This window comes from Staurois parvus, unplaced genomic scaffold (genome assembly GCF_062004578.1).
Source record: "Staurois parvus isolate SC_StPar_1 unplaced genomic scaffold, SC_StPar_1.0 ptg000432l, whole genome shotgun sequence".
NCBI classification, from domain to species: Eukaryota; Metazoa; Chordata; class Amphibia; order Anura; family Ranidae; genus Staurois; species Staurois parvus.
The window spans coordinates 1,135,058-1,146,224 of record NW_028318228.1 but is presented as its reverse complement, the minus strand read 5'-3'; the positions used below and the strand labels follow the sequence as shown (position 1 = coordinate 1,146,224).

The window sequence follows — 11,167 nt, the reverse complement described above, 5'->3', positions numbered from 1 at the left end:
TGCTTTCCTGACACGCACAGAAACAACACTTTAGCTAATGTGCGGCAGTTCCATTCATTCTTAATGGCACCCACGTGCATCTAATAACGCATGCCAAATCACATGGTCCCGCAGCGTCTTGCCGTTCGGTGTGCCGCAATTTTGCAGAAGGGTCAGGGACTTCTTTTGTGCATTTCTAGTGCGAAGGGCAGCCCATGAAATCATGTCCGTCTCTCGCCTTCGGGGTTTTTTGCGCACTGTGCATTGTGTTGTGAAAACTGCAGCCTACTCTACTGCTGTCAAATGAATGCAACCGCAACGCATTAGTGCGCATTGCACCCACTGAGAAACATTGTGTTCTGGAATGCATCCAAGCACATTTGGCATGAAAAGGCCTGTAAAAAAGTACCGCAACCATGCTGCAACTGCATGTAACCGTGAACACTGAACTCCACATCTTGTGAACACGCAGTGTATCATGCTACACGCATTGCGCAGCCTAGTCATTTGAATGAAATGCTCTTAGCACCACAAACGCGCCACAGAAGCTCCTGTACCATTTTGGATGTTCAGCTTTGTGCATTTTGACCATTTTGCAAACATGCAAGTCTGCTGGCTGTGTTTGGGGGGCCATTAACAATGAATGGTGATGAGGGGAGATATGAGGGGGTACAAGGAGCTCCGGCAGGGAAGAGGTTACAGGGCTGGGCCTGAAGACCCCGTTTCACCAGTAATGTGGCTTCTGGGATGACTGGTGCCTCCAGTGTGGAATGTGACTCGGTAAGGACATCCTGTCAGGGAAGGGTCAGGCCTAGGTGAGTGTAGGCCGGGGGGTAGGACACATTGGTGAGGTGAAGGTCGGCTGTGTAGGGTGATGAACACTGAACTTTATTCATCAATAAATGATATTTATTATCAGGACTTCATTCCTCATCAGTGTGCAGTGTGTGATTGAACGTGCACAGCGCCGGCAGTGCACGAGTCACCTCGCGCGCCCCGCTCCCATAAGCGGAGCGCGCCCCCACACTCGGCGCGGGGGAAATGAATGAATGAAAAGTAGATCAGGCGCGCCCCCGGCTCCCCTCTTGGTCCCGCCTCTTCCTAATAGTCGCCGCTGAACGTGACGTCACCGCTGCTATAAATTGCCGCGATGCTGACGTGTGCGCCCTTGAAGCCGGGCGGCTGTGCGGGGGTGAAGTGTCGGACGTGTGCGCGTTGATTAACCCGGGGCCCCCCTTCCAGTCTCCTCCGTCTTCTTCTCCCCCGACCTGAGGAAAACATGGCCGGCTACCTCCGAGCTGTCACCTCCGTCTGCCGCTCCTCCGCGGCCGCCTTCGGGAAGAACCCGGGAGCCCTGAGCCCGGCCCTGTGCCAGCAGCAGAGGAACTGTGAGTATCCGCCGGAGAACCCCCCCATCCCCGGTACACGCTACTGCGGGCCCCGTGTGGTCTGCATATCTCCATCCTCCCTCCGTCCCCGTCCTCCCGCCCGGGGAGGTCATCTCCTATCATCTCCATCGGTTTGACCTCCACAGCTCCGAAAGAGGGGGAGGGTGGGAGATAAGGGCAGTGCGGGGGTCGGAACTCCGCCCACAGGGGGAGGAGGGGAGTTATTATTAGAGGACCACGCGCTGCCAATGTTAGATCAGAGACAGCTGCAGCATCCGCCTGTGTACCGGGACAGCTTCACTGAGGGCATGCAGGACATCACTGCTGCTGCGCTTCTGCCTGCCTCACAGTGCATTGTACAGATCTGGGAAGCGGGGGGGCGCCTGGGGTTCCGCGTCCCTGAGATCTGGGAAGCGGGGGGCGCCTGGGGTTCCGCGTCCCTGAGATCTGGGAAGCGGGGGGCGCCTGGGGTTCCGCGTCCCTGAGAGCTGGGGGGCGCCTGGGGTCCCACTAATGCCATGCTCCACCCTTCTGTCAATCTGCCAGGTGCTGTGTACAGGGCTCAGGTCTGGGCAGGGCTGGTTGTAGACTTCCCTAGTAGCAGGCACAAGGTTGCTTCACGGTCCCCTGTAGGATACAGATCAGGGTGGAGGGCCTGGCATACTGTATTCCATCATGCAGCACCTTTCTGCTGCCGGCAGGGCATTGATTTGGTGTATTACCTGGGATCCTGTATTTCACCAATGGCATGCAGCACCCCTTCTGCTGGCCAGGTGCTGGGTACACATCTAGGTACAATATCTGTAGATTTCACCTTTTGCATGCAGTACATTGTCCTGCCAGGAACACAGGCATTCTATTGCATGCACTTGGTGAAATCTGTGGAAAGTCACTGCACCCGATCTGTGCCCTGTAGAGAGCAGAAGGGGTGCTGCGGCCATTGATGAAATGCAGATTGTCAGGCATTGCACCCAATCTGTCTTGTCCAGGTGGCAGATAGGCAGCAGACAGGTGGTGCATGGCATTAGTGAACTCAGGATCCCAGGCCCTGCAACCAGACATGCAGAATACAGGACACAAATCCTTGCACCCACATCTGTGACCTGTACAGTCCAGCTGGCAGATGAGCAGCAGTGGGCGCTGCATGACATTAGTGACATACAGGATGGTAGGCCCCCCAATCTGTGTCCTGCCATGAATGGAGATTCATAGGTCAGGGTGCATTACTTGGGATTCTGCCTTCAGGATTTCACTAGTAGCATGCAGCACACTTCTGCTTCCCATCTGCCGGGTGCTCTGTACAGGGCACAGGTCTGGGTGCCGTGTCTGTTGTAGATTTCGTCATGCTTTAGATTGTCCTGCCAGGAACAGGAAAGCCATCTATTGCATGTAATTGGTGAAATGCACCACAGATATTGCATGCAGATCTGTGCCCTGTACCCCGCACCTGGTGGATGGGTGATTCATGCCAGTAGTGAAATGCAGAATCCCAGGTATTCCCGATCTGTCCTTTCTAGCTGACATATGGGCTGCAGAATGGTGCTGCATGGTGAAATACAGAATGCCAGGCCCTCTGCCCTAATCTGTGTCCTGCCAGGGACTGAGAAGCAATCTATTGCATGCCATTGTGAAATCTAAAACAATCACTGAACCCAGATCCGCATGTTGTACAGATCACTTGGTACATGCACAGCAAATGTGTGCTGCAATCCATTATTGAAATACTGGGCCACAGGCCTGGCACCCCATCTGTGACCTGTACTGTCCAGCTGGAAGATGGGCAGCAGAAGGGTGGTGCATGGCATTAATAAAATATAGGCTACTAGGCCCTGCATCCTGACCTGTGTCCTGCCATGAACTCCGAAGCAGATCAGGGTGCATTTCCTGGGATTCTACTTTCTATATTTCACGAATGTCATGCCACCACCCTTCTGCTGCCCATCTGAACTGGAGTACACAGATCTGTGTGCGGGGCCTGTTGCAGGTATCACTACTGTCACTGTAAATGCTGACCGTGTGACTGACCTGCAGATCAGGTTCAGGGCCTGGGATCCTGTGCTGCAGAGTTCAGTAAAGACATGCTTACAGTAGCTTGCGTCTGCTGGCTGCCTGTGACTGCAGCACATGGATCCGGGTGCAATGCCTGGAAAACTGTACTGCAGACGTCTGTACCTGAGGTCCTGTATTCTGCAGTACACATCTGCCAGCTGGACTGCACAGGGCTCAGATCTGGGTGCAGTTTGTTGCAGATTTCACCAAATGAATGCAATAGATGTCTTCTGTTCTGTACAGGACACAGATCAGGTGCAGTGCCTGGCCTCCAGATTTTATGAATGCCATGCAGCACACTTATGCCACCGAGATGCCTGCTAGACTGTACAGGACCCAGACCTGGGTGCAGGGCATTCTGCAGATTTCACCAAGGGCATGCAGGACATTGCTTCCCTGTTCCTGGCAGAACACTGGCCTGGAAACCGTGCCTGAGATCCTGTATTCTCCATTTCTCTAATGGCATGCAGCACCTATGTTCTGCAGCCCATGTGCCGGATCTGGATGCAGAGCCTTGGATTCTATCATTTGGACTTTACCAGCACCAGAACACCTCTGCTGCCCATCGACCAGCTGGACTGGGCAGGACTGAGGTCTGGGTGCAGAACGTATGACAGATTGTAATATTGTAGATGCTGACAGCCTGACTATCAGATGCAGATCAGGTTCAGGGCCTGGGATCCTGTGCTGCAGATGTCACTGAAGACATGCTTACAGTAGCTTGCTTCTGCTGACTGCCTGTTTATGTGCAGTGCCCCGAAGACTGTGCTGCAGATTAAGTGGCATGTAATGGACTGCTACTGCTGTTCCTGGCAGGACAGATTGGGGGTGCTTTACCTTAGATCTTGCTTACAGGAACAGATTGGGTGCAGTCCCTGGGATCTTGCCTACAGGAACAGATTGGGGGTGCTTTACCTTAGATGTTGCCTACAGGAACAGATTGGTGTGCAGTCCCTGGGATCTTGCCTACAGGAACAGATTGGTGTGCAGTCCCTGGGACCTTGCCTGCAGGAACAGATTTGGGGTGCTTTACCTTAGATCTTGCCTACAGGAACAGATTGGGGTGCAGTCCCTGGGATCTTGCCTACAGGAACAGATTGGTGTGCAGTCCCTGGGATCTTGCCTACAGGAACAGATTGGTGTGCAGTCCCTGGGATCTTGCCTACAGGAACAGATTGGTGTGCAGTCCCTGGGATCTTGCCTACAGGAACAGATTGGTGTGCAGTCCCTGGGATCTTGCCTGCAGGAACAGATTGGGGGTGCTTTACCTTAAATCTTGCCTACAGGAACAGATTGGGGTGCAGTCCCTGGGATCTTACCTACAGGAACAGATTGGGGTGCAGTCCCTGGGATCTTACCTACAGGAACAGATTGGGGTGCAGTCCCTGGGATCTTACCTACAGGAACAGATTGGGGTGCAGTCCCTGGGATCTAACTGTACAGGACACAGATCTGGGTGTAATGCCAGCACTGCTGGCATCCAGATCTCACAAATGGCATAGTGCACTTCTGCCCACTGGCCAGCTGAACTGTGCAGGGCCTGGCATCCTGTGCTCTAGACTTCACTAATGACCATTTACAGTGGCAGTAGATTGCCTCTGCTAGCTGCCTGCTTTGTGCAGCGCACAGATGTGGGCGCAATGCCTGCAAATCTGCATTGCAGACTTGAGCAATTGTATGCAGTAGATTGCTTCTGTTCCTGGCAGGACACAATCTGTAGGGCCTGACATCTTGTACTCTATTTACAGATGACATACAGCACACGTTTCTAGTGTCCATGTGCCTGTTGTCCTGTATAGGACTCAAATAAGGGTACAAAGCCTACAAACCTCAGCAATGACATACAATAGGCTGCTTCTACCAGATACGGTGGACTTTTTTTAGTGTAGGGACAGCTCCATTGTTTTTGGGAGGAGACCTCTTCTACTACTTTTGCACACTTGGATAATAAACTACCATATGTCTGTGTAATCTAATAGCCCGCTGTAGTCATGGGCTTTCTTTCAGTGAGCACTAGGTTAAAATCAATTTTCTCTGGTGGGGGAAGGGGTGAACCTTTTGTCTGGCTTTTTTTTTAGTCCCTGTTGGAGAATTGTCCTGTCATGTGATCATTATGTGGGCAGAAATTAAAGGGGATCTGAGCATTTTGCACATCTAATCTGAATATATTTAGAATCATTTTTCTTTAATGAGAATGCCTGATGAATGTCTTATGAATTCTCTCCTCATTCTGTGATTAGAGGAAGGAGATTGGAGGTGTAGATAAAATTCACAATCTCGGCAACTTGCATTAATTGATAAGAATGCAAGCTATTCTATGAATAGGAGGCTCTGAACAATCCAGTGATTAGTGTTCAGCCGGAACCCTGTTCAGTGCCAAATGAATGCTTCATTATTTTTTACTTTGCAAATTTGCAAACCTATTTGACCATACTTTTAGCGTTAGGCCCCTTGCACACTAGGCTAGCTCCTGGGTCAAATCCTGGCATTTTAATGTGCCTGGGAGACAGTAGTGTCCAGTCCTGCTGCCTGTAGGCTGTTGGGGTGATATGCTGTGGCCGGATGGGTTAGAACCCTGTACTGAATATGTATGTTTAGGGCCCTGTGGATTCAGGAATGCACGCCCAGAATGCAGAATATCTGCATTATGGCACTTGTTCTTCAGTGTGTATGGTGCGAAACACGAGATTCCTAAAATTACAGGTACCACATTTTGGCAAAGGGTGGGATTCCATGCTTGCATTAGATGGAGCCTGATCCCTGGTATGGTAGCTAGTTTCTGGGGAATTAAAGCACAACTATACTGACCTTGGCTTCAGCAATGTGACATTCTGGAACTCCCAGCCACTGACACCTTCAAGTGGCTGGCTTCTGGGTATCTGGCACCAGCTGCTTTCATTGCCTGGTCTGATGACGTCACTCCTGCGCAGGAGCTCAGTCTGCTATAGCATTTCCAAATCTCTACAGTGAGCTGAGCGCAGCTTGCTGTACAGGGGAGGACAGGAAAGCTTGAAGGATAAAGTCAACTTTTGACCAAAGATAATAAATGCACTTGTTTTTTGCAAGTAAAAATGTATGTATTTTGGTTGCAGGAGCCTGTAAAGCATTGCACCAGCAACAAGTAGATCGCTGGTACTATGCGGGTCTGCAGACCTGTCAGTATATCTGCTTGTCTGTATGGGATGTAGTTCACGCATTCACAGAACGCCGTGGGGGGCAGAGCCCTGCATGGCAGCACAGTTTTTTAAAAAGTGACAGCTTGTGCATGGTAACTGTTAGAGAAGGGGGGGGTTTGGGCAGTGGCTGCAGCATTGGGAACATGTTCCACCCTAAAAATGTGTAACGCATAACATGTTCCCAAAGGTGAAATTATCCTTTACTCCCTGGTTCACATACAGGTGAAACTCGAAAAATTAGAATATCGTGCAAAAGTTCATTTTATTTCAGTAATACAACTTAAAAGGTGAAACTAATATATGAGATAGACTCATTACATGCAAAGCAAGATAGTTCAAGCCGTGATTTGTCATAATTGTGATGATTATGGCTTACAGCGCATGAAAACCCCAAATCCACAATCTCAGAAAATTAGAATATTACATGCAATCAATAAAACAAGGATTGTACATAGAACAATATTGGACCTCTGAAAAGTAGAAGCATGCATATGTACTCAGTACTTGGTTTGGGCCCCTTTTGCAGCAATTACTGCCTCAGTGCAGCGTGGCATGGAAGCTATCAGCCTGTGGCACTGCTGAGGTGTTATGGAAGACCAGGATGCTTCAATAGCGGCCTTCAGCTCTTCTGCATTGTTCGCTCTCATGTCTCATCTTTCTCTTGGCAATGACCCATAGATTCTCTATGGGGTTCAGGTCAGGCGAGTTTACTGGCCAATCAAGCACATTAATCCCACGGTCATTGAACCAGGTTTTGGTGCTTTTGGCAGTGTGGGCAGGTGCCAAGTCCTGCTGGAAAATGAAGTCCGCATCCCCATAAAGCTCGTCTGCAGAAGGAAGCATGAAGTGCTCCAAAATGTCCTGGTAGACGGCTGCGTTAACTCTGGACTTAATGAAGCACAGTGGACCAACACCAGCAGATGACATGGCTCCCCAAATCAACACAGACTGTGGAAACCTCACACTGGACTTCAAGCATCTTGCAATGTATTCCTCTCCATTCTTCCTCCATACTCTGGGTCCTTGGTTTCCAAATGAGATACAAAAGTTGCTCATCAGAAAAGAGGACTTTGGACCACTGAGCAACAGACCGGGTCTGTTTTTCTTTAGCCCAGGTAAGACACTTCTGACGTTTGTTGTTCAGGAGCGGCTTGACAAGAGGAATGCGACATTTGAAGCCCATGTCCAGGATCCGTCTGTGTGGTGGCTCTTGATGCACTGACTCCAGCCTCAGTCCACTCCTTGTGAAAGTCCCCAACACTTTTGAATGGCCTTTTCCTGACAATCCTCTCCAGGCTGCGGTCATCCCTGCTGCTTGTGCACCTTTTTCTTCCACACTTTTCCCTTCCACATAACATTCTATTAATCTGCTTTGATACAGCACTGTGGGAACATCCAACTTCTTTTGCAATTACCTTTTGAGGCTTTCCCTCCTTATGGAGGGTGTCAATGATGGTTTTCTGCACAACTGTCAGGTCAGCAGTCTTTCCCATGATTGTGATTCCTACTGAACCAGACTGAGAGACCATTTAAAGGCTCAGGAACCCTTTGCAGGTGTTATGGCTTAATTTGCTGATTAGAGTGGGACACTTTGAGCCGAGAATATTGCACCTTTTCACAATCTCATTTTCTGAGATTGTGGATTTGGGGTTTTCATGAGCTGTAATCCATAATCATCACAATTATGACAAATCACGGCTTGAACTATCTTGTTTGCATGTAATGAGTCTATCTCATATATTAGTTTAACCTTTTAAGTTTTATTACTGAAATAAAATGAACTTTTGCACGATATTCTAATTTTTTGAGTTTCACCTGTATATGCGGGCTGCAGTTTGCGTGGGCATGAGAGCCCATTCATTTGAATGGACTCCCGTTCCCTGTGACACACGGAAGAAGTCCCTGCACTTCTGAAAACGCAGCCTGTGCGGGAACCTCTGTTCCCAGTACGGTTGCATTTTCCAATGTGGGCAGCATGCCATTAGAACTAATGGCACCCACCCGTGGGTCTGCATTCCTCTGTGCGGGTGCACGGATTTTCGTGCGGATCCACAGCGGCACCACCCACACGTGAGCCAAGCCTTAATGCAGAAGATGAAGCATGTCTCCATTAAAAATCCTGCCTGTTCACACACTTTTATTTATATAAAGTTTCACTTTAAGGAAAAGTAATAGATTGGGGATTGGCAACCAGTCAGTATCCATGGATTTCTGCAAATGGTCCAGTGCAGGTTTCCCAATTGTTTGCAGCTTTGGCAACTTTTGTTGCCGTAGTGTAACCGGAATCTGTGTTCTACAACTACTTTCCTTTTATATTGTGAAATGTTCCCCTACACCATATGACCAAATGTAGAATGGAAAATATTCCACACTCAGGCATTGCAGGCATGTTATTGTTGGCTGCAGACTGGCAGAGTAACTGAATCCTATCTCAGTAGTGCATTCTTGTACTTTATATGGGAATATTCCCATACCCATGGTGTCGGGAATGGCTGCAGTTTTATATATTGCAAGTCTGCTTGTTGCATTTTCAAATGCCTTGACACCAATTGTGCTGCACATGGTTGGTATGCTAGGGTGATGGTGGTTAATGAAACTTTGTTCCATTGCTTGGAATTTACAAAGTGATGGTCTTTTAAAAAAAAAAAAAAAACTTTCCATCTCTGTACAATGGTTTTGCACATAGCAGCCTGGACCCTCCTCTTCTTGGGTCCCACCAGCAGTCCTGACACCTTGACACCTTGCTTCTGTTGGGTGCCCCCATAGCGCACAAGAGCTGCGGCTTGGCTCTGCCCCTTCCCTTTCCTGATTGGCTCACTGGCTGTGATTGACAGAAGCAGGAGCCAATAGCTCCCCCTGCTGACTCAGCAAATCGGACGTGAGTCTCCAGAGAACCAAGGCTCTTGTGGACATCGTTGGATCAGGATGGGGCTCAGGTAAGTGTGTGTATGGGGGGGGGGGGGGGCTTCTACACAGCTTTCTTTACCTTCATGCATACAATACATGAAGGTAAAAAACTACAGCCTTTAGAAACACTTTTAGCCTGGGTTCACATATGTGCGGTATATCGCATGTGAGCCGCTCAAGAACCGAATTCCTGTGCAAATCACATGCACTTTGTGTGCGGTGCGATAGGAGCCATACATTTTGTAAGGCTCTAATCACACTGCACCAAAACATGCAGAACCCTTTTTTGGGTCCACACTAGATTCGGATCGCATAGATATTCACACCTCTGCGATCAGATTCTGCACAACACACCGTGTTTTGCGGACCACTGTCGGGGTATGTTAACTCAACATACACACACCCAGTGGTTTGCATGAACTGGGTGCGATTCTGATGCAGTGCAGAATTCGCACTAAACGCAAATTGTACACCATCAGTGTGAACCAGGGCTAAGGGCCAGTTCACACTACATGGGTTTCAGTTGCTTTTTTTCTGTATCCAAAAAGTACAGAGTCAGTTATATGGTTATCAATGTCATAGTTCACATCAGTGCTTGCAGTTCCAGTGCATTCCAGTTGCAGAAAGTGGAACAGGCTGCATTTTTCTGTACAGAACTGTACTGGAACATGGTGGAACGCACCAAAAACAAACAAATGCACATGTCCCTATTTACATTTAAGGAAGAGGGGAAAAATTTACTAGAATACATAACACATGCACCGGAATGCGTCAGCAACATGCATGTAAAAACTCATCTGATGCATCTGCGCTGCATTTCTATAGTGTGAACCGGCCCTAAATGTTCCCTGCTGGCAATGCCTTCTATAAGGCAGATGGATATGGCGAGGCCTAGTCTGGAGTGTCCTTGGAAGGGATGTTGTCAAGGTTGATGCAGAGGTCAGTTGAGTGTAGTTTACAAAGGCAATCTTAAGATCTGGAATGTGAGTTGGCTGGCGTCCAGGACAGGCAGTTGGTGTTCTTTGTATTCAGTGGAAAATTTCCATTCTTCAGTTGCCATTACTAAATTAAAATTCTAAATGCTACTTGTTAAAATCCTAGTAAGGCACAGTAAATGTTTTATGAGCAGAAGCTTCACTGATCAGCACGTTCTAGGGAAGGCGTTTGAGACATCCTAGTTTGCTGAAATCAGCAATTTTTACTTGGATTGTTTTCTTCCAATTGGATTACAAATATCATTCAGCACAGGTGTTGGGGACTCATTTTCTGTTAATCTGATTTTTGTTTTTTGAGTTTGTGTTTTTAAGCCTTTTTGGTCTTTTGTGTTTTAAGAATCGGCTTTACCTGATTAAACCTGAAGTCCAGGAAGATATAAAACGTGTTATGGCAGCTCTATTACTACACCATTACATTTTATATTTAAAGCTTCAGTCACCCCAGCACCAGCTTTATGATGCTCTGTTGGACTCCAGATTGAGGCCCTGGCAAAGCCCTTCACCACATCTGCATATGCACAGGTGACTTGCCTTGTATTCACAAAAGGCATTGGACTTCCCTGATATCCATCTCTGCATGCGTGGGAAATCCTGCATGAACAGATCGGAAACCAGCGCATGCGCTTCTGTACTGCAGGGCTTACTTGGGTTTTAAAGTCCTGCAGCACATCTG

At 48.5% G+C, this 11,167-nt stretch overlaps 1 protein-coding gene across 1 annotated transcript in view; it reads left to right on the top strand.

Annotated features, from left to right (window-relative positions):
* Positions 1 to 1,138: 1,138 nt before the first annotated feature.
* The window catches only part of IDH2 (isocitrate dehydrogenase (NADP(+)) 2), a 32,856-nt gene continuing 22,827 nt past the window's right edge, over positions 1,139 to 11,167 (top strand). The window contains exon 1 of the mRNA XM_089687626.1: positions 1,139 to 1,367. Within this exon, the coding sequence (XP_089543752.1) occupies positions 1,259 to 1,367 (109 nt within the window). The 5' untranslated portion in view covers positions 1,139 to 1,258. The remainder of the gene's footprint in view (positions 1,368 to 11,167) is intronic.